At 39.5% G+C, this 22,802-nt stretch overlaps 1 protein-coding gene across 1 annotated transcript; it reads left to right on the top strand.

Moving 5' to 3' along the window:
* The first annotated feature begins 1,419 nt into the window (after nt 1–1,419).
* On the top strand, nt 1,420–4,685 carry LOC146607994 (fas apoptotic inhibitory molecule 1-like). The gene is made up of 4 exons (XM_085348064.1): nt 1,420–1,536; nt 2,541–2,769; nt 3,779–3,828; nt 4,536–4,685. Exons 1-4 carry the CDS (start codon nt 1,420–1,422, stop codon nt 4,683–4,685), a joined length of 546 nt encoding a protein of 181 aa, XP_085204190.1.
* Nucleotides 4,686–22,802: the final 18,117 nt, after the last annotated feature.

Below are 22,802 nucleotides of genomic sequence, written 5' to 3'. Positions count from 1 at the left end.
CATTAAAGCGCAAAGATCCAGAAAACAAAGACACAATAGAAGCTTTGTGTGAGTCAGCGCCAGGACGAGCCGGCAGAGCTGCTTTCTGCTTTAAAACGCTGAGACTGGAGTCTGAGCTGCAGATACAGAGAAAGTCTAAACATGTAATCAATACAGATACAATTGCAGAATCTGGGCAGCTCAAAAGATTTCAAACACCGTGTGATGTAAATCCCTGTGAAATGTGACTTGGGAAGAGAATCTAATAATGAAAAGATGAAAAGATGGAATGAAAGAATGAAAAAAAAAATGCTGAAACCAGAGAAGGGAGGAGTTTGGAGTTGATAAGAGAGCTAAAACATTTTGCTGAACATGCTGTTTATATCTTAAATATGACCCGGTATGTTCGTTAGGGATATCCTCTCTGTCTATGACAATTTAAAAATAGATAAATGAATGAAATGGTTCCTCTAAAGGTTTCTAGTTACTGGGGTAGGTTCCTAAAATCAAAACATACCAAGTTCCTCTAAAGGTTTCTAGTTCCTAGCAAAAGGTCCTACAGTCCTAACATACTGTTTTCATCTAATGGTTCCTAGTTCCAGGGGTAGGTTTCTACAATCAAAACAAACCAAGTTTTGAACTTCAGAAAAAGGTACTACAGTCCAAACATACTGAGTTCCTCGAAAGGCTCCTAATTGCTGGGGTAGGTTCATATAATCAAAACAATCCAAGCTGTTCCAAAGGTTTCCAGTTTGTAGGAAAAGTTCCTGCACTTTCTTTAAGGTTCTCTGATGCCTAGGAACTATTCCAACAGTCAGAACATATCAAGTTCATCTACAGGTAACGTGGTCCTGCAGTCAAAATACATCTTTATATCAGTTCCCACTGAGTCATAATAAACATGGTGCTTGCTGTACTCAGAGGAAACAACTCTGAAAGAGGTTCTACAGGTGAGGTCCGTGTAAAGATGCAGCCCACCCCAAAATTGACTGATAACTCCTAAGTAGAGGGTAGCCAGTAATCTAGTATAGGCTTATTCAGGTTTGAGGGCTTGTTGGATTAATCAGTTAAATGACAGACAAATTAATGGCAACCGTTTCAATGCCTCATTACAAACTCAAGCTTCTTAAAGGTGAATATTGGCTGGATTTCTAAAAGTGCCAGCTTCAGGAAACAATTGTTGAACTTTTAAAGCCCCAGCTAACATTTCTGCTGCCTCAAGCCAGCCTGAGATAAAACCAGAGCCTGTCCTAATTGTCTGTGGCACTATATAGTGAGCTCACATCCATAATCCTCTTACAGTAATTCACCTACTGCTGAGCTGACACCACAGAGGCAGAGCTGTGCGGGACGGACGGTCCTCACTCCCACAGATGGTTTTCCAGCTGACTTTTTGACTGTTTCTGGACATCCAGGACCAGATCCCGAGGTCAGGCAGAGATGTTAGGCGGAGATGTGGTGGCCGTGTGGGAGGTGGCGTTGAGCGACGGCGTTTATAGGATCGAGTTCGCTCATGGCACCACCACTGGAAAAAGGATTGTTTTTGTCAATGGAAAGGTGAGGTCCTGCTTCTTTCTGGGAGAGCATAGTGGGGGGTTCCCAGTGTGTTTTGGCCCCTGACCAAATTTTTCCCCTAGGTTGTAAGCCAGTTTGTGCATTTTGTCACCTCATGGTGATTGATTTGAGAACTACCAGCTTAATCTAAAATCATTTTAAAGCCCATGCTGATTTTAAATGTAAAAAATAATATGTTTTAAACAAGTATTTAATACAGTTATTTAATGAAGCTGGAAATACTACAGTTTAAAATACTTTAAAATGATTTAACATTTGACTAAACTGGCTACAAAAGATACTGAAAGTACCAGTTATTATAGATTAACAGTTGTCAGTAGTATATACGTCACGTGGTTAACTGTAACTGGACCAAACAAAGGTCAAAATCTTCTTTTAACACATAGCCATCAAACATGCAACCTGTGGGGACTGAACTGGTTCTATACATGATCCAGTCCGCCCCTCTGAACAGCTGTGAAAAGTGTGAAAATTTCAGCAAATCATTAATATCTTTGGTTTATCGATAAAATTTATTGCTATTCCAGCAGGGGGCAGGCGGGAAAATTGGTCACATCATTCACATTGTTGTGCCTCCAAAGGTGCATAAAAAGCAGCGAGATCTGAATCTTCCAAATCCTGATGTTATCGCGTCATTTGAAGAAGTGAGGCATGAGTTTAATCTACAGAGAAAGCTTTTTCAACAGCACATCAGCATAATTTAATTAGTATTTCAAATGCTTGTTAAAATAATGACTCCAAAGAATTGTTTAAGGCCTCCAGCTGATAAGCCAATCTTATCTGAATCAGTACTTTTAGTACTTTAAGCACATTTCATGCTGATGCATGTAGTACTTGTTTTTTGTGTCACTGTGGTAATACCCTTAATACTTCAGTGAATCCATACTTCCATGATCATTTTGTCTGTATTAACCTGTCCAAAAAAAGTGAGTGTATGAAAGCAGTGCAGCAGGTGTTTATTGAAAGCAGCCATGTCTCCTTAACAGGAAGTCATCAGAAAAGACTGGATGTTCAAGCTGGTTGGAAAGGAAACCTTCATGGTGGGAGGTGCGAACACCAAAGCCACCATCAACATCGAGGCCGTGAGCGGTTTTGCATACGAGTACTCGCTGAACATCGCTGGGAAAAGTCTGCAGAAGTTCATCGACAACAGAGCCAAGACCACCAAGACCTGGCTGCTCAAAGTGGGCGAAGAGGACTACAGGGTCGTCCTCGGTGAGCTCACCCTCTCAGGTTTTTACCTGCAGCTGCAAGCTGTAGTCCGGTGTTTGCAGGAGGAAATGTAGGTGAGGACGGGCAGTCTAATCTGCTCAGGGTGAGGTCAGTGTAGCTATCTTTGGAAAGGAAGCAACCAGCATCAACCTAGTTAGACTACCAAAACGTAACGGTGGATTAAAGAAGACCTCGAACAGAAACAGAGAACCTGATGGTAACTTAGGTCCAACAAACATGGAAATGAGATGGATTGCATTCAAAGGGAAATACGTTAAACTAAATGATACAGAAAAGTACAATAAATTATTAAACACACAAAAACCGACCAAAGAAAAATAGAAAATGAACCCCAAAATGACCAAAGGAATGATCAAAATCAACCATTTATGATTTAAAATTACTAAAATCGAACACAAATGGAAATGCATCATGAGCAGAAGGACACCAAAAAAGATGCCAGTCTGTCAGAAATGATGCAGAACAACCCAAACTAAATGTCAAATACCTAAAACAGCTGTGAAAATGAGACACAAAAGGATCAACATAGTACAGCACAAACTGACCTTGAGAAGACACAATGAAATAAAGTGCAATCCAAAATGGCTAAAATGAAACTTGTGGAAAATGACCACAAGCAGCAGAAGGTTTAAAAAAAAAAAAAGAAAAAAGCAAAACTATCAAAATTACACAAGAACATTTGATTAAAACAAAACTGAAATGCAAAAAGACTCAAGAGGCCCAAAATCTCCAAGATTAGATGTCAAATTACCACCAAAACACCAAAAATAGCGAAAAATTACCAAATTTAAAGGAAAATGACCAAACTGCTGAGAAACACTGCTGGGACCACAGTTTCTGCAGGAATCATGGGGAGCCTTTTACATATCTGTGCCAGCTGCTTCGTAACCTGATCTCAGACATTGATCAGCTGTGTGTTATTTCAAAGAGGAAGACCAGCCACTGGTGTTGCTTAAACAAACTAACCATCTATGTTTGTTCTTTCTCACAGAAAAGGACACCATGGATGTTTGGTGCAACGGGCAGAAGATGGAAACCACGGTGAGCGCCACTGGTGAATACTCTGAGACACACTATCCTGAAAATAAACGTAACGTATGATGTAACTGCTGGTTTCAATAAAGGAGTGGGAAACTGTGCTGTCAGGTTTGAGGCTACAAAGAAAACCAGGGAGGGAACATTAGTATACATGGCAGGGGTAACTTAGTGATCTGTGAGGGCCCCACTAATGCTGAACAATATCTACATGTGTAGGAGCAATACCTGCTGCCAGATGCATGTGCTTCAGTTGAAACAGGTGTATATTTGTGGACGCCATGATGAGTTGGTTAGCAGTGTGGCTAAAAGAAGAAGTGAACGTGTTCCTGTATCAACTTCTCAGAAACATTAAATCGAAAAAGAGCGGGTGCTTTTCAAAATAAAATGCATTTTAAAGAGATTTGTGATCCTGTAGAAGTTTATGAGAAAACAGCCCTCGGTTCCCTTTACTTATGACCCCAGCAAATACTTTCCTGAAGCTGTTTGGAGGTGATGTTATCGCTCACTCACCATCACAGCTCATTAGCCAATGAGAGCACTATTTATTTAATTTTCAAAGTAGGAGACCAAAAAAGCAATAAAGTTATTGTTTTTCTTTATGTTGTTGTGATAATCTTCTGATTTTTCAAAATAAAACTCCTAGCGCGTTTTTAAAGCTATGAATGCTGACAAAATAAAAGCCTCCATTGTTTCTCATGCCCTGTCCTCAGGGAGAGTTTGTAGACGACGGCACAGAGACGCACTTCATGGTCGGCGGGCACGAGTGCTGCATCAAGGCAGCGAGCGGCGGACAGAAGAAGAGCGGCATTGTGCACTATTTACTGCTGGATGGCGAGAGAGTGACAGCGTCCACGCAATAGAGCTCCTCTTTCAGACGCTCTTTGAGGTGCTTGAATGCAGCGGCACAGGATGGAGACCTTCTCCTGACAAACTTAGAAGCAGATCTGTTCCTGGAGATGTGAAGAATAAACTCTGGCATGCGAAGCTCGAGCTTCATGGAGGGGTACTGGTGACACTTTTATTTTGAAGGAGTGGCTCTTGTTGCGCAGCCTCCACGCATCAACTACCTTCCTCAATGCGTGAAGCACGCGGCAGCTGAGTAATAGAAAACCGGAACAAATAAGGTTCGAAGTTCAAAATAAAAGTGTAACAAAAAAGGTTTGTCTTTTTTATTATTATTATTATTGTCTAAAGGTAATCGGTAATATCAAACTCAGTGCACTAAAGACTAAGGAAACTTCAACTGAAGGAAATGCAAATAATAATTTTAATGTCTCAGTTTGATGTCGGTGATGGGCAGAAATTTTTAACCATTTTTAAATATTTCACTTTGTGTAATGAGTTTTCTTTATGAGCTATAAATTTTTTTGTAAATAAGCAAAACAAAAACAAAAAAACAATGTTTCAAATATGCCGGTTTATCTCTTTAATTTGTCCTACAGTTGAGATTTGGACTGACATAACTTTAATGTTTTGGTAATTTTTTTTCTTGTTTTCTGATAAAAGAATGAATGTATTTGTTGGGAAAGCAGCTGTTAGACTCACAGACAATAAGAGGGGTCATAAAGCAACAGCTCTGTAATCGTTATTTTATTTTTTTTTCCTTTTGGTGAGAAACAATAAACCTTCAATAAACACATGTGACTGAGCTGAAATCCCTGTAAATGAAATGTGAATAGATTCTGCAAACTTTGTAAAAGTTTGGGAAACCCTGGTTTGTATAACATGTGATTGAACTGTTAAAGCATGTTTGAAAGCTGGGGAAGTCCTGAAGGTGTTTCAGAATCATCAAGTCTGATGTAAGGAGGACAACCACCCCAAATCAAAGATGGCAGTTGTTGCCCTCCCTCCAAACAGCCAACCAAAGTCACCAAACTTTTGAAACAGATTTTGTGACTGTTCAAGTCAAAGTTACAGCTCCATGTGCAATGATACAAAGAGGACTACCCAAATAACTGCCTGCAGATATTCCCCAGATGTCAGCTGACTGGTAAGACTCACTTATAGAATAGCCTTTTCTACAAGAAGTAATATTAGATCCAATATGTGACTACAAAATGTCAGTTATATCTATATGGCACATTTAATTACATGTAAACTCAATGTGCTTACCATAAAAGATAAAATTGACGACTGACAATTTTAACAGAAGATTTTCTAAACTTTTTTTTAAAATATCTGTTTGGGTGTTTTGAGAAAAATAAAATAAAATAGAAGAATGAAAAAAGCAAAAATGATAGAAATCAATATTTAAAAAAATTGAAATTATATTCCATTAAGTAAACTCTGGCTGGTGTCTCGGGGTCACTGATGAATAAGAAAAACGTAATTTTTGTCATGCTTTACAGAAAGGAGAAAAAAAACAAAATTGAAATACAAGAAAATAATTAATTTAATGGAACAAACTAAAGTGTTTATGAGAAAAAAGTGTCATCTTCGGACTGTATTGTTATAGCTTTTTTAAAAATTAAATAATGATTATTATATTTGGTTATTATTTACAGTTTTTACAATAAAAATAATAGTCATAAACAAATGACAGATAACTTAAATTAAATTAAAATTAAATTAAAGAACAATAAGGAACAGAAATTAATGACTGAAAATCCCTCAGCTACACCTTTTACACTAATATACGGTTTCTGCCTGTTTTATAAGAGAAAAAACTGTAAAACGTTTTTTAAAAGTGTCGCGTTTTATTTTGAAAGCATCACCGGAACTCTGCTGCGCGGCGTGTACAGCCTGACTCTCCGGGAGGAAGCTCTCCGGCCGGGATACCGCAGCTCCAGTCTATACGGGATGGACCTCACCGCCGCACGGACAGGGGGGCACGGCTGAGTGTTTGGGCGCCGCGTGCGGGACTTACTTGAGAGATACCTGCTGTTCACACACCTGGATTAACTTTAGAGGCGCGCGAGCTCCTGTGGAGTCCAGCTGTTGGGGGTTTAATCCGGACAGGTGGACGTTATTCAGCCAAGACATAAACAACAGACGGACCGGAGCAGGCATCCTAACTACCCCCACCTAACTGTTTACCAGCCGGGTACCTGCTCTGATCTTGCCCGCTTCTGAAAACTCCTCTCACGGCCTCTGACCCCCCTCTGAGTTGGTGAATAAAGCCCACTTTCACACCTGGAAAACGGTTACTTTTTCCTTACCTCCCGCTCTCTAAAGCTTGGAAGCTAGTTAGCTTTAGCCGGCTAGCCTAGCCACCTAGCATCAAGGCCGTTTTCTTTTTTTTTTATCCTCCTGCTCCTCTCTGATTAATAATCCTTTTTTAAAGTTTAATCCAGCAACACCGGGGCGAGTGTCGCTTTAATCCCGCACGGACTGCGGGGGGATATGGGGAAGCGGCGCTCAGCCTGCCGCACATCTGTCACCGCAACGGAATCTGGAAGCGGGACACCCCGAGAAACGGCTGCCTTCACCGGACAGTAGGAGCAGTGTGTCTCTTCCTCTGGAAGCTGCTCTGGAAGCAGCACTTCCATGAATTTCTCCAGGCATGTAGAAGAGTTCCACCCCTCGCTGCTGGCATAAACCTTGCACCCACACTGTGATTTAAATTCCCCGCACATCTGGAGGTAAACAGCTGGAGTATGAGTGTGCTCTAAGGCTGCTGGAGGTCACAGATTTCACCTTCTTCTTCTTCTTCTGCTGCTTCAGCCATGAACTACCAGCAACACCTTGCCAACTCGGCCGCTATCCGAAATGAGATCCAGAGGTTCGAGTCCGTGCACCCCAACATCTACTCTATCTACGAGCTGCTGGAGCGGGTGGAGGAGCCGCTGCTACAGAACCAGATCCGGGAGCATGTCATCGCCATTGAAGGTAGGACAGGACCCGGGGGATGGAGGAGGAGGATGGATGGATGCTGGTAGTATGTGGGTGGGTTGGTGAAAGATGGGTGACAGCAGACTACATTTCCAGCCCGGAGATGGTCTGTTAGATGTTGCACAATCCGCCTGAATTGTTGGTGGGAAAGTTTATTTAATGTTCCCACAGTCTTTTTCTCTTCTCGGGAAATCGTGTTCAGGCTGCGAAAGCTGTCATGTTTGAGTCCCCCGTATTTCAAGGGAAAAACAAAGCAGTTATCACACCGTGAGACACTCATTAAAGAGTCCTCATGAACACAGAGTAGCACTCTTTAAAGAAGATCCTGTATGGTTCTAGAAAACCTTGTTAATAGTGACACCTGTGGGTGTGGATTGAATTGCCGGTGGCGTTTTGTTGCTAGTGTTTGGTCTTCACTAACAACAAATATAGTTTTATTTTTTTTTACTGTTGGATGTATATTGTACAACATCCAACATATTTTGTGTAGATTCTTAAGTGGAGGGGATGTGTCACCGTGGCAACCAAGAAAACTGAGGTCTAAAACCAGTCCAAACTGTTTTATTTTAAACAGCGAAAGTTTGTTTCTGCCACTAAAAATAGGGAAAATGGCCAGGGAGGTAACTCAAATTTTTGAGCTGTTATCACAAAATCCTAAGTAAGTTATCGTGGAATAAAAAATTGGAACGTTATTATCTCAAAATTTTGGGTTTTATCTCCAAATTCAGAATGATTATTGAAACACTTTAAGTTCAGAATCAGAGAAATTTTATTAATCCCAGAGGGAAATTGAGTTGTCATAGCAGCAAATATACAACAAACATTAAGCACTCATACAAAATGAGTGTAGAAACAGATATTGATAGAAGTTGTTTTCAAATTTTGTATTTATTGTCTCAAAACCTCAGGTTTTTTATCTTTCCATTTTTGTCTGAGATATCTCAAAATCCCAAGTTACTTTCAAGTAAATTGAAATTTAGTTATTATTACAAAATGTTTTTTTCAACAAAGTTTGAGTTATCACAAAATTTTAAGTTGTAATATCAAAATTTAGAATTAAAAACTGAGCATCTCAACATTGTGAGTTATTCTCTTAAGGTTTTAAGTTAAATATCTAAAAATTAGGGGTTACTTCTAAGCTAGGATTTAGAGTTATCTCAAAATGTTGGACTTTTATCATAAAATTTCTGGGTTTAATCTTAAAGTTTTGAATTACTTATGTTGAAATTTCAAGTTACTTAAGTAAGTCAAAATTTACATACATACTTGAAAATCAAACGTTAGTGATTCCCTCGACCATGAATCCCTTCAGTGTCCAAATGTGGACATTTTCACCCTTTAAAAGTAGAAAATACTAAGAAGAAGAGGAAAATTGGGGGAGAGACTTTATGAATTTGGGGGTGGAGTTACATTAGAGTTACATTAGTTTAGAGGCTGCTAAAATGTAAATGATCAATTGAATGGAGAAAATTAAAGTGATTTGGTGGGTTTTGTACCTTAGGCTTTTGCCAGTGATTCAGTGGGTTTTGTCCCGACTGAACTAGTTATCGAAAAGACGTTATTGATAACAAAGCCTTTTGTTTACATCTTCTTTGTGTTTTTAGTGTTATTATCAGAGTCTCAACACAAACCTGACTCAGGTGATAAATAAACTTGCTAGCAGTGATCAAAGAAAGTGATAACCTTCGAGGCGTTCTCGACAGATTTATTCCTCGTAATTCACAACATCACCGGGATTACACTTTTACATAACGGCTTCATAACTTAATCCCTCTGTCAGATTAGCAGAAGACCCTGTGCTGAACAGCTGTTTCAGCCTCCATAAGTACAAGTGTCTCAGCATTGATTTATTGATTGATATTGATGGGGAAGCAGCAACGATCTGACATGATCCTTTCTCCTTTAAACACAAGAGGCAGTGAGAGCCAGATGGCTGCTGTTTGGTGGTTAATCCAGTGAATTAACCACACATTGGTGCAGAAATCCTGTAAATCCAGCTCAAACATAAGCAGATATTACATTGAAACAGAAACGATCTGATCAGAGAGAAGCAGCTGGAATTCAGAGATGTTACAGCTGGAAGTGAAACTCTTTCAGACCTGAGAAGTGGAGTTTCTGCTTGCTCCTTTGGGCCACATGATGAAGGAAATGATGCTGAGGATGACGATATGAAGCTACTGTCATTTCAATGAAAACAAACTGATGAAATGTGAAAGAAAGAATAACGATGGAATCTGCTATTGCAAATAAGATGATACGATCTGACACACTAAATAAAATAACAACAAAAACAAATTGCAACACTAGTAGCAATGGATGATCTGATATCCTCGTGTTGGTGTTGTTCCCTCGTCATCATAAATAATGTTGTTCCAGGTTCAACATTGCAAGTGACCAATCACATTGTTGTGACGTCCCCCTTTTGTGCCTTTGAAAAATACCGTCTTAAAAAAATCTACTTCACTTGCGAGAAGAGAAACCGCTTCTGTCCGCCCATCCAGGAACTTCAGTTCTTTGCATTTCAGGATACTTTTCTTTAATAAACGGTAAGCATTATACATATCGTCCTTGCAGAGGTGGTTTCTCTTCTCGCAAGTGAAGTAGATTTTTTGAAGGCGTTTGTTTTTTTTCGAGGTCGCGGATGACGTCAAGAGAAGGTGATTGAGAAGGTCACTTGCAATGTTGAACCTGGAACAACATTATTTATGATGACGAGGGAACAACACCAACACAATCTGTAATGACATACATTAAGCAGAAAGCAACTAATGATGTAAAAAAAAAAGGTAAATAATTGAAAAAGAGGATTTACAGCTGGTTAAGTGTTTTTCAGTGTGATTTTAAAGGATCCTGGCAGAGTAAAGGGATTACATCACTCATGACATTTAAAGATAATAGCTGTGCTGTGGTTTCAGGTGATTTATGGGTAAAATAATCACTGACAGGGACATTAGAAGCAGCAGAAAACCTTCCGCATTTTCCTCTCAGACAGTTACTGCTGCTTGTTCTTCTAATGAACACAGCAAAGAGCTCAAGAAACAGCAGCCATGTTTAAAATGCGTTCAAAATTTATTCATCTAATTAAAATTCACTATTTGTGATGATGGTCAATAAGGCAATCTGATGATCACGTACATTTACATGTGCGGCCCAAATTTCAGTCTCTCCGTCTTTCATGTTTTTGCCTTAAAATGAAAATATTTGTGTTGGATATACGTCTTTCGTTAGCTGCCTTAAAGGCAGAATTACAGCGTGTGAATGTATGGCTGATACAACATACATGCGCAGTGAGGATAATTCTGATCTATTCCGATTTGTTTCTCAGTAGTTTCTGGTGTCATGTGTTGCGTTTTGAGATCTTTAAGCGTACTGAACTTTGTCAGGTTCTATTTTAATGATTTATTGATTCAACCGCTCTGACGGTAGTCAGGCTGGTGAAATTGAACTTGAAATTGAGCTGTTTAAAAATGTGACTGTTAATTAATTATAACATGGAGGGCAACTATGTTTTCACATAGGACCGGGTAGGTTTTATGCTTTTTTTGTCTTTGTCGACCCACCTGAATTTTGTCTCAGTACATCGCTTTGTTTTGTGGTCTGTTTTGCTTTTCTAGGGCCCTGACTTCTTATGACATGTTTTTGCATTTATCGTTTATGATCCATTTAACTTTTGGCCTACTCACTTTTTAGCTTTATGGGATTTTTATTTTTTGTAACCTTACCTTATTTTGGGCTTTATTTCTTTGCCAGTCTTGATTTTAAGCCCCACCTTCTTTTGGGGGTTTCCCTTTTTTCTTGACCCTGCCCACTTTTGGGACTACTTCATCTGTTTTGCTCTCCAAATAGACTGTTAATGTGTATGCATCCAAAACCCAGTCAGGCATTACTCTTACTAAAGAATATTATTTCCTGCACCACAAAAATCTGTCCTTTCCCACAGTCACTGATATCTGTATATATAGAATACTCAGAGGGGGTAAAAATACTTTTTCTTGGCACGCTGTCTATCTGTTGAGGCTTCAAAAATACTTCTTCGTGTAATCCTGATCTGTAATGTTCTAGTAGTTTGATCTGAACCACTGAATGTGAGATGTTCTCCAGCAGAAAATGTGACAAAATTTGAAATAAAGAATATGTTGAACTTCTCTAGGTTTCATTGTGTTTTGAAAGCTTACCATTGATGAGTTTTCTAACAGAATGATTGACGTTACAGTCCAGCTGTGCTGGTAATAGTTCAGAGTGTCAAATCAATATTGTCACTTACAGAAAAGTGCAGTAATTGTGTCTTATTTCTTTCTTAGGCTTGTTATTTCTCATAAACCTGGCCTAAAATAAATGGGGTTTAGTTTTTGCATTTCTTGTGTATTTTGGAGGATTTTGAGTCAGATTTGAGTCTGAATTGAATCATTTAACATCTGCTGTGGTCTTTATAGTCAACAGCATGGGTGGTTTGGGGATGCTAATAGTTCAGCAAGTCAAATTAGTATTGTTGTTGAAATAAAAGTGTCGTAATTATACCTTATTTCTTCCTGAGTATAGTTGTTTTTGTTAAATTTGGCGTAAAATGAATGGGGTTTGGTGTGTTTTTAGAGGATTTTGAGTCAGATTTGAGTCTTAATTGAATCATTTGACATCTGGACCAGCTGCAGTCCTTACAGTCGGCAGCACAGGGCTGAGGGTGGAGGCATTCAGTGGCCTCGCAGCTGTCAGCTGAGTAGTCCAAGCACTGACTCGCTCCTGCTCTGTTCACTTCCATTTTGCCTGAATTCACATGGTGACTCATGCTGGAAATAACCCAAAACAGCAGCGGCAGCACTGTCATCCTCTGTCTCTGCCTCTCGGTGCACATCTGGACGTGTCGCTCAGATTCACGTCGGGTTACATAAGCTCTCGGCTCCGGAGGCTGCCGTCCTCACCGCTCCCGTGGGCCGTGACTCGGCCCAGTTACGGCGCTCTGACTGCACGCCTCTGTGGGGGCTCATTTGCATTTGAGGCGTGTGCGAGGACGGATGGGCAATGCCCTGCCAGCCAGGTGACACTGACCCACTTTCTCTGTGTTTGGCCTCACAGCTGTGGATGCATGAAATGAAACCAAACCCACGCTGTGAACATCCTTCACTTCATCCTCCCACAGCAGGAGAGCCAGCGTGGAGTGGAGGTTAACCAGCATCAGAGGCTACAGAGTCCCACTTAAAGGCTGTAAAAGAGCTAATTAAGAGCAGAGAGACACAGAAACTACAACAAAGAAGAGAATAAAGACTTCTTTGTAATCTTTGAGTGTTTATGTGAAACTGTGCAGGTTAAAGTCCTGCATCAGATTCAAACAGTGATTCATATATTGTGGAATTTACCTGTCGGAGGTGAGCTGAACAGTTGCGTGGTGGAGTGCAACAAGCCTTTTATTTAATCACTCCTGCTCCTTTGTCCGAGTGCTTCTCCAGTAACACCGGCGTCTACTTTCTGCCTCGGGCTTTTGTCTCACTCCACCAGCCTGTGGTCAGCGAACGCACCGTGTGACCCAGTTAGCCTCACCACGGTGTGTTTGCTCTGTGTTTTCTCTCTTCAGTTATTATGATTGTGCCCACGCAGCACTCATTCTCATGTTTCAGCCATTAGGACTGACTGTGACGCAACGCCCATCCCGCTCAGGGACGAGCGGAGATAAAGAGGCAAGCAGGGTTTGGGACTCAGTTAAAAGAAATCTCGCAGGGCTGCCAGGGGGTGAAACTGACACCAACCTGAACCTAAGCATTGTTTTTAGTCACCTGCTGCCAGGATGGCTGCAGATGATGATGGTCATTTTGGTCTTTGTCTGTCATCAAGCTGAGAACATTTTCCTACAGTTTAGCTTTTAGCATAGTTTATATGGTTTAGTTTATATAGTTAATAGTTTAGCTTATAGTTTAGCTTAATTTGACCTTTTATTAAAACATTAAAATCACTTTAGGCTAAAATGGCAGAACAGTAATATGCCAGGAAGGACACTGTATGCTAAAACCAGAGGGAGATGAAGAAAGAAATGTGAATCACATGTTCTGTAATGTAAATAAATCATGGTTTAAAGCTATAAAACAGACTGCAGCAGGAAATCAAAGCGGCAGAGTAGCTGGAAAAGTTCCAAATATCAGCACAAGGTCTGAGAGACACTTTCAGGGTTTTTTTTTTCTTTTCTTTACTGCATGTGGAAATTTTTTGGTGCCCCTCAAAGAGGGTTTAGACAGCCCCCCCCCCCCCCCCCCCCCCAACCAAAAAAAGAAAAAAAAAATCCTCCCCAGTGTTAGCTTAAAATAACAGCAAATTTGTCAGAGATGGAAAGGGTTCAGCCTTTCAAAATAAGAGCAAAGGGCCTGTACACTAGTTGAATAAGTTTCCTTATTCTCTTTGATAGATGAAAAAATAAAGCTAATTTGTAAAATATATTTAGACCTTTGCATGGGAAACACTGCAACACTTCAAAATTAGCAGAATAGATTCCCTTTGGACTCTATTAGCTTCACTTGGCATGATTTACAGTCCAAAATAGGGCTGCTCAATTAATCGAATTTTAATCACGATTACGATCTGGGCTTTCAACGATCATTAAAAATGACTGAGCCGATTATTAGCCCCTCCCTCATTTATCCGCGACACCTTAAAGGCCGGTCCATGAAAATATTGTTGGGCATAAACCGGTTCGTGGCGCAAAAAAGGTTGGAGACCGCTGATTAAGAGGACCCGAGGGAAGCTCGGAAAGCTAAGCAGAAGTTATTTGGAGAGGAGAGTGACTGCCGTTGGTTGAAAAGAGAGGTAAAAAAAAAAAAAACTTCAGTGGTGTTGCGCACTATTTTATATTATTTTTTAAAGTCATTATTCAATACATTGTTATTGTTAACCCTTTAAAGCCGGTCAGAGCAGCACGCTCCGTTTTGTGTAACTATTTTTAAATCCCTGTAGAACCTGAACCATGTAAGCTAGCGCAATAATTTGTTTTGCATACGAAACCGGAGGAGTTGTACTTACATCTTATGCCACCAGCTTGTCCTCGGTCACGGTTTCCTTCCACATAAAGCTTTGCAAAAATTGCATAAAAAGCGCTTGCAGGAACAAAAACATAATATTCCAGAAACACGCTTTACCGATCCGATCAGCTGTTCCTATCGCATGTCCGCCATTTCCTGGCCAAAACCGGAAGTGACGTCATTTTCGCGGAAATGTAGTTTTTTTTACTTGTAGGCCTTAAAAGCCTATACTGGTCATGTTTGACTTTTCTGAATAGTTTCTGGGATGCTTAGAACTCAAATTGCACTGCTGGAAATAGTTTATTTTGATGCACCTGCTGTTTTCTTTGCTAATTTGCATCATAGGATTGTTTTTTCGTTTTTCCTGCAGTATATAAAAATTGGTGTATCTCCAAAATAAAACTATGAAGACACTCAAAATAAATTTCCTGTTGTTGTAAACTATTTTTTGCAACTTTTTTGTATTTAAAGTTTTGAGGGATAAGCCTCTTAAATTTCTCCAAGTAGAAATATATGTAAAAAAAACAAAAACGATTTTCAATTTTTTTGTAGTTTATTGCACTTTTTTTGCAATTAATGTAGTTACTATGGACTTAATGCATACATATTATTAAAATATGGGCTATAACAGTTGCATAGCAAATTCAAATGCACCCACAAATGGCACTACAACATGTAAAAAAATAATATAAGCTCTGGCGGACTTGGTTCTATAGTAGGTCTTAAAGAGTTAAATAAATATCGTCAAATAATCGAGATCTCAATTTCAGTGAAAATAATCGTGATTATCATTTTTGCCATAATCGAGCAGCCCTAGTCCAAAATAATCCTTATTTATCTCAAACTGTTGTAGAAAGAAAAATTATATAAATACAACTTCAGATCACCTTTTAGACAATGACTGGGCAATTCATTTTGTCAAAGGGGCCATGTGAGAAGCTGGAACTATTGTAGAGGGCCACACCAGTCCCAGCTTCTTATAGGGACCATTTGGAAAATGATTTAACCGCCTGTGTTATAGAGTGCTTTTGGTTGATGATAATGACAACCAGTGCAACTAGTAGTTGATAAATTAGTTTGCTGGCAGAATATTAATGGTTAATCATTATGAAAATCAAATAATTGATGATATTTGAGTAAAAAAAGGTCAAAAGTTTTTCTCTCCATGTTATGTTTTTGATCTGCTTCTTCATTGGTAGGTTTTAAAGAACCCCACCCCTTTTAAATACAAAGAAGTCATTTTTGCAACCCTGCCTTATTTAAGGATGTTTATGGTCCCGCCTTCTTTTGGGGGTTGACCTTTTTCTTGATCCCGCCCAATTTTGGGTCTATTTCTTCTTATATTACAATTGGACCTCTTATTTTCTGGCTTCTTCTGTTTTCCTGGTGTCCCACTTTCTTACGATGTTTTTTTTTCTTTTATGACCACACATTCTTTTTGGGCTACTCCTCCTTTTTGAAGAATTCCGCCCTTTTTATTCTTATTCTTGGATTAAAAACAAGGTGAAGCAACACCTTAAATACATACAAGAACACTTGACAATAATACAGGGCTGTTTTAAGCCACCATATGCTCATAAAAAATTAAATGATGGATCTTCACCTTCAGACTACTTACTAAGATATTTTTGTATGATACTGATGGCAGAAATACAGCAGTTATTTGATTTATAATTATATAATTAGTTTATTTCCTGAATTTTAACAGGGAACCATTTAGATGATTAAGTAGTTGTTTTTAAGATAAAATTGAGAAGTTTTTAGAGTCTGTCCTGTAAAGATTTGATGATTAATGCTATATCAAACTTCTGTTCTGTGTTTTCTTACATTTTCTAGTGAAATGATCTGTTACGTGACTGATTGTAAAGTAATCTTCAAAGTGAGGGTATGTGCGTCAGTTGTTTCGTTGTTTGTTGACGGTAGCACTTTTCTGTAAGGCTCAGTGAGCGTTACTCTGGCAGATGGTCGATCTCAGAGTGTGATTGTGATGTAACACTGCGGCTGATTGACGGCCGCTAATAACTGTAATAAGGAGTCACGGGATGCTTTTAAACGAGGCTTTTAGCCATTGCATAACTGCGCCCGCTGACCGCCGCTGAAGTCTGTCCTGAGATATTACGCCTCATATCTGTGCACCTTTTGTCCCCCCCTCATAGCTCCGCCTCCACCCCTGCTGACTCCACCAGATTAGGGCCAACTGCTGACATTATGTTCTTGTTTCTTTTTTTTTACCAACATTCATTTGTTTTCCTGCTTTTCATTACGATTAATGCTTGAGGTGAGTCATCATCAGTGGAGTGGAGTAAGCGCTCTCAGTGGAGGTGGGCGGGCACTCAGGCAGCACAAACTGATAATGTGCAGCCACTGGGAGCATTTAAAGTGATCGATACGACACCTGAGGAAAGACTTTTAAAGGTTTGATCACCCCCTTTCATACGTGGAGCGATCATAAAGGATTATCTCAACAGTTGTGGGGGTTTATTTTTACTCTCGAGCCTCCGTCTGCTGAGATCAAACTCAATCCAACCTGAGGATAGAAGCTTTGCCCACCCTCCTCCAACAATCACACAGACATCTGTACTGTGTTATGTAAAAACAATAACAGCAAAAAAGCTGCAGATTCAGACTCTGACAGGTGGAGCTGCAGATTTAAACTCCCGGCCAGATAAATAAAACTGGAGATCATGTAAAAGATTTATTTGACTGTAGAACAGCAGATGTCTAACATTGTCCTGCTTTGGTTCTGCAGTTTAGCTGTGGTTTTATCTCAATGCAGCCAAAACCAGCTCCAACATTACTGCGCAGTCCCACTCATACTGGCTCTTACTCCCACTCTCCAAAGCAGGTCATCCACCTCAAATATAGTACTCTTTCCTGAAAAACATACCTGTTCAGATAGTTTCAGTTTTAATGCACAGTGTCAGTTACCCAACCTTACCATTAAAATGGTTGTTGTTGTTGTTGTTTGTTTGTTTTTTTAAAGACGTAGTTATATAAATTTCCTTCTTTTAGTAAACATCTTATTTCTGGATTCCTCTAATTTTCTAATTCTTTGTCTACAGTATAGTTTTTATTAGTGACAAGATTCACAGATTTATTAATTTGTTTTGTTACTTTGTTTCCCCCTGGTCCATTAGGGACCCGCCTTCCTTTGGATGTTGCTTGTTTTCTTTTTTTTGTTTTCTTTTTTGTTTTGTTTTTTCACTCCACTCAGTTTTGGCTTTGTTTAGGGTATACCACCTTATTTTGGGTTAGGGTGTTTTGCTTTTCTAGGTCCCACTTTATGGTGTTTTTTTTTTTTTTTTTTCCTTTTATGACCTCAACTAACTTTAGTACACTTCCTTTTTAGCTGTTCAGCTTTTAAACCCACCCAAATATGGTTGTTCAACACTACCCATATGGAAAAGATATATATAAATCTTATAAAGTTTGTATCTGTCTTGTGTGAAACTTGTATGAAAAGCACACAAGAGTGAAAACACATATAAGATCCCTTGAAAAATTATATAATGAAACTTGTATGTTTTGGATACTTCCTAAAACAATATATGAAAGTAATGAGAAAGTGGCCACTTTCATGAGTAAATCATATATGTTTTTACTATTTCTTTTCCATATGGGTAGGCTTACCACAGAATATAGAAGTTTCCTACACCAAAATAAAAGCAAAATAATAAAACTTCTGCTTCTTTCACCAAAGTGCTTTTATTTAGGGCTACCCCAACCTCATTTTTCCTTTTCTCTGGAGATTTGTTTCGCCTGTATCCTATTTTTCTTTTTAACTTTTTAAGTTTTTATAGAGAATAATTTGTTTAGGCTCCACCCTCTTTTGGGGGATGTCCTTTTTTTGTTCCACACCTAATTTGGGGAGTAAATGCTATGTTAGAACTCCAGTGGCCTGTTTGCTGACTTAAAGCTAACGATATCCAAATACAAAACCAATTTCACATTATTTTGTGTGTATTTAAAGTCCTGATAATCTAACATGGATTTAGTTGATGGCAAGGCTTCCTGAATTCACCTGTGTAGCATAAGAGTATGCCAATAAACATCAGAAAATGTGCCTGTTAACTTTATCTTTTTGATAACTTTAACTCTTTTGAACATTTTGTCTTGAAGATGTTGTTTTTTAGGGGCCAGTTTCACCAAATGTGCAACAGGAAAGCTGCAATAAGTCATTTAAAATTATTTCCTCTCACTTTTGCTGACCTGATTTCCAAAAACAGGGACCATTGTCGTGATCTGTGCTATATCGACTTTATCTTTAAATGAAGCCAGGTATAAATAGGCAGTTGACACTGAAATGCTGGAACAAACACAAATATTTATCCCGCACTGATTCGCGCTGTGTTTTAAGATAAACAAGTTAACCAGGATCCCCGAGCAGGTCCTCATGGTCATTAAGCCCAGAGGATGCTCTTATTGATCGGTCTGCAGAGGAAGCATCTCAGGGAGGCGGGGAGTGGAGGGGGGGATATCGACTCGGGAGAAAATGTCAGAGCCGTGCCGTGATCTGCATCCTACTGTCACAGATGGATTAACACGCATTAGGAAGATAAATACCAGTTCAAATGAGCTGCCAGTCCAGCTGAGTCCAGACCTCCCTGTAGCTGGCCTGCTCTGATTTGAAGCCTCTGCAAAGATAAACAAGATAAATTACGAGGGAAGCTCGTGTTGCAGCTGATTAATCTGGCTTTGAAGATGTAATTTCATCCTGTTTCGAGTCATTTTTAATGTCTTTATGAAGAATAAATGGTTCAGTTTTGGGGTTATGAAAACTTCAGTGTCATTACAGCCGATGATTCCCCCTGCAGGAATTGTGGGTAGTTCGGCTGGATTTAGCCGAGCTGTTTGAATGCGTACACGGGGGATTCCCTTGTTTTTTTTGTTGTTTTTTTTACTGTGGAGGTTTTATAGCCTTCACAGTGTTTCAGTTTGCTTTTCAGTATCACAGTTAAACGGAAGCTGCTTTTCTCTGGATTATGGTGACGTTAGCGTAAAGTTTATATGATGACATCACTAAATTTGCAGCACTAAGATTCATCACAGACCTTAAAGCACTTACCTGCTGCTGCACATCGTGTGCTCGGCTTGTATTATTCTTATTTATAGGGCCATTGTTACCATGTCTCCACATTTTCCTGACCTCCATCTGTCAGAAAAGTGTGGGAAGTTATTTTCTTCTGTGTCAAGATTTGTTCCTTCTGTCTGCCCTGAATGCTCACGCTGAATTTAGAGAAAGGGCGTTAAATTGTGCAGCTTCCCCCTCCTCAGTTTGAAGTAAATCTTCAGCAGATGGTCTCACTGATTGGATTTAAGGCTGAAAATATTCTGCCTGAGACACTCGCTTATTCTGATGATTTAGGTTCTCACATCTTTATCATTGTTTGTTTATTCATCCCACTTCATCTCCTTCATGTTTGAAGACTTAATTATTTGTGCTGGCTGTACTCATGCCTGTCTGTCTCATGTAAAGTTGGCTGTTGATGTCTGAAACTTTGCACAGCTTTGGACAACAGGATGGAAAACATGCGTGGAGATTATTCACCGGTCTGCTGTAAATCATGTTCAAGTTATTGCGGCTCAAATGCAGATGGGGTCTAAAAAGGCCAGTTTTTCTGTTCCAAGTGTTTCCATTTAGATGAAAATCCAATAAAAACTGTTGGACAGTAACAGGTTAAACATCCAGACGGTGGCGTCTCTCCTCGTTTGCTGTAATTGGGCTCAGCTGAGGGAGGGTCACCTGTTAGTGATGCTAAAAATACCCCCACTGTCGTTCTGCCTGCCTGCCTGCAGGGCCCCATTAGGGTGATGTGCTTATCATCCATCCCTCAGTGTGTGTGATATCCAAACACATGACTGCACTCGAATGCAGCGGTGCTTTACGTCAGCTGTACGATTGTCCGCCACTGTTGTTGTGTTTTAAAGGCAGGAGAGGCTCTAAGTCGTGTAATGAGAGAGCCCCGAGGAGCTACAGCCTTTTATTATACAACAGGACAGATTTAGATTCAGGAGAACCGACTTAAAGATAAAGTTTGAGAATATTTGATTGAACATTTGCTCTATAAAAAGGAAAGTCAAATGAGAGGTTTGTGCAGTTATAAATCAGTCAGATCTGAACACAAACACATGAGACACACATTCTTAGCTTCAGTTTGACTCACACTTTTAAAGGAAACCTCCAGAGAAATCAGAGAAAAACCTTCCTGATATTATCTTAGATCTGTTTTGCAACTTCAGGCCAATATTGACTGTTTATTAGATATAAACTTCATTATGAAGGTTTCATTAAAATTGTGCTTGCTCTGTATTCTAATAGATCTGATTTGTATAATGCTTGTTTTTACTGTAATAGAACAATGACATATAAAACAGTTAGTTCAGAATCTTCCTGTATTACAGCACTTAAATGCTAGCTGTCTGTACATGTGTAAATGTAGACTGCTAAAGATGACTCTCTCTTGCTTGCATATGGCCCCAGAATAAAACTGGCTACACCCAGGGAGAGAAAATCCCAAACCAGAAAGATGGATGAATTAATCCCAGAATTCCCAGGCTAGCTGCTTACCATCACTCCCAGTCTTTATGCTAAGCTACGCTGACTATCTGATTCCAGCTTTGTACTTAAGGTTGCCCAGGCGAGCAGATTATGACTGTTCAAGCCTAAAAACAAACAGATGATAACAAAAAGAAAAGTTTTACATTTCAGTGTTGTGGCTTTTTATAATAACAAATTAGAATCCTTTCATAACTTATGCAAAAACTCTGTACAACCCAACACATCTGTCCAGCAGAGAAACATCTGTTCTCTCACCGTAGCAGTTTATTTTAACCTAAAAGTGTCAAGTCTGTTTTATCTATAAAGGTCAACATCACATGTTAGAGCTAGAGTGAAAACAGGACGGCTACCTCCTTGCAACTAGGAAAAACCTGTGCTGTCATGGTGATTGCATTCATTTTTTGTTTTTTGCATCTAGTGACAGATTGAATGTAGCTGCACTGACCAACTGGTTGCCCAGAGGTTGAGTGTGCACCACCCTCAACCACTTCTAATCCGGTTGTTCAGTGATGACGCGACAAATCCTACTTCCGGGTCTAAAGTAGTCTGCGTTTAATATGGCTTTTGTGTTGTTAACATGTTTAATGTTTTGTATTTTCTTCTATTTGATCTCAAAAAGCTCCTAAAACAGTCAGTGATCCCTGTTGACCTCCCTCGGCTTTTATTACCGCTAATCATTTATTTAAGATCAGTTTTTAAAACCTTAGGATGTAACTACAGCCCAGCCCATGCAGCAGTATATGAATGACTAACCTCGTATTGTGGATGGATTATCTCAGTTGTTCTCCTGGCTGAAGTCCTTTTACAGCATCCTGCCATGCGATTACATTTGTTCCTGACCACTGAGAACACTCACGTTAACTTTTATCGAGTGGGAAAAAAAGTTAGCTTGTTTATATTATGCTAACATAGCTGTGTCGCTAGCGGTCACGTAGCACATCATTATATACCAGCTAGCCCAACTTCAGTAACCCTACAAACGTCACTGCTGTTTAGTTTTCTGTCTTCATTTATGCTGGAAGTGATAACAGAGCTGTACGTTTTAATTTGTTTCCAAAACCCCGCAGTCAGGACATGCTATATTGTATTTAGATAGAAGCTAGCGAGCTAACTCCCTGCTAACTTTTAACTCCGTTAAATGTCATAAATTCCGTTTTCATGGATGCCTGGATGTTAAACTCAATTGTTACTCCTGGTAGAGCAGAACGCTGATCATTTTATTAAAGATGAAAGACTTTAGACAGTTTTTCAACTCTCAGTAATGCCATAGTGATCGTTTGATATATGGACCTGCAGCGGAGTTTAGGTCCAGACACGGCTAGTGACGTCAGACTGAACAACCGGATAGCAAGGCGATTGTGCCTCAAGTGAGCCAACCGGTCTCTAGACAACTGCAGCTAGATTCAGATTGAATCACTCTCAGACAGATTGGCAAATGTGTGCAAATAACTGCCGTCTAATTGATAAAAGCAGACAGATTGCCAATATGATGTGGTCAGTCTGAGACAATTTGCAGTGATGATCATAATTTGTCTGCAACAGAGGTCTCAGCTCTACTGTTTGCCGGCTAGTTGTGTCATTTTTTTCAG

This window comes from Diplotaxodon limnothrissa, linkage group LG23 (genome assembly GCF_057381915.1).
Source record: "Diplotaxodon limnothrissa isolate DT_005_m linkage group LG23, D_limnothrissa_male_GT1.1, whole genome shotgun sequence".
Lineage (NCBI taxonomy): Eukaryota > Metazoa > Chordata > Actinopteri > Cichliformes > Cichlidae > Diplotaxodon > Diplotaxodon limnothrissa.
This window is presented reverse-complemented; position numbering and strand designations above follow the sequence as displayed.

Bases quoted from the DNA above. Each gene is read 5' to 3' on its own strand.
- LOC146607994 (XM_085348064.1), top strand. From the start codon at position 1,420: ATGTTAGGCGGAGATGTGGTGGCCGTGTGGGAGGTGGCGTTGAGCGAC. The intron at 1,537-2,540 runs GTGAGGTCCTGC...TCTCCTTAACAG, and splicing joins TTGTTTTTGTCAATGGAAAG to GAAGTCATCAGAAAAGACTG. The intron at 2,770-3,778 runs GTGAGCTCACCC...TCTTTCTCACAG, and splicing joins GGACTACAGGGTCGTCCTCG to AAAAGGACACCATGGATGTT.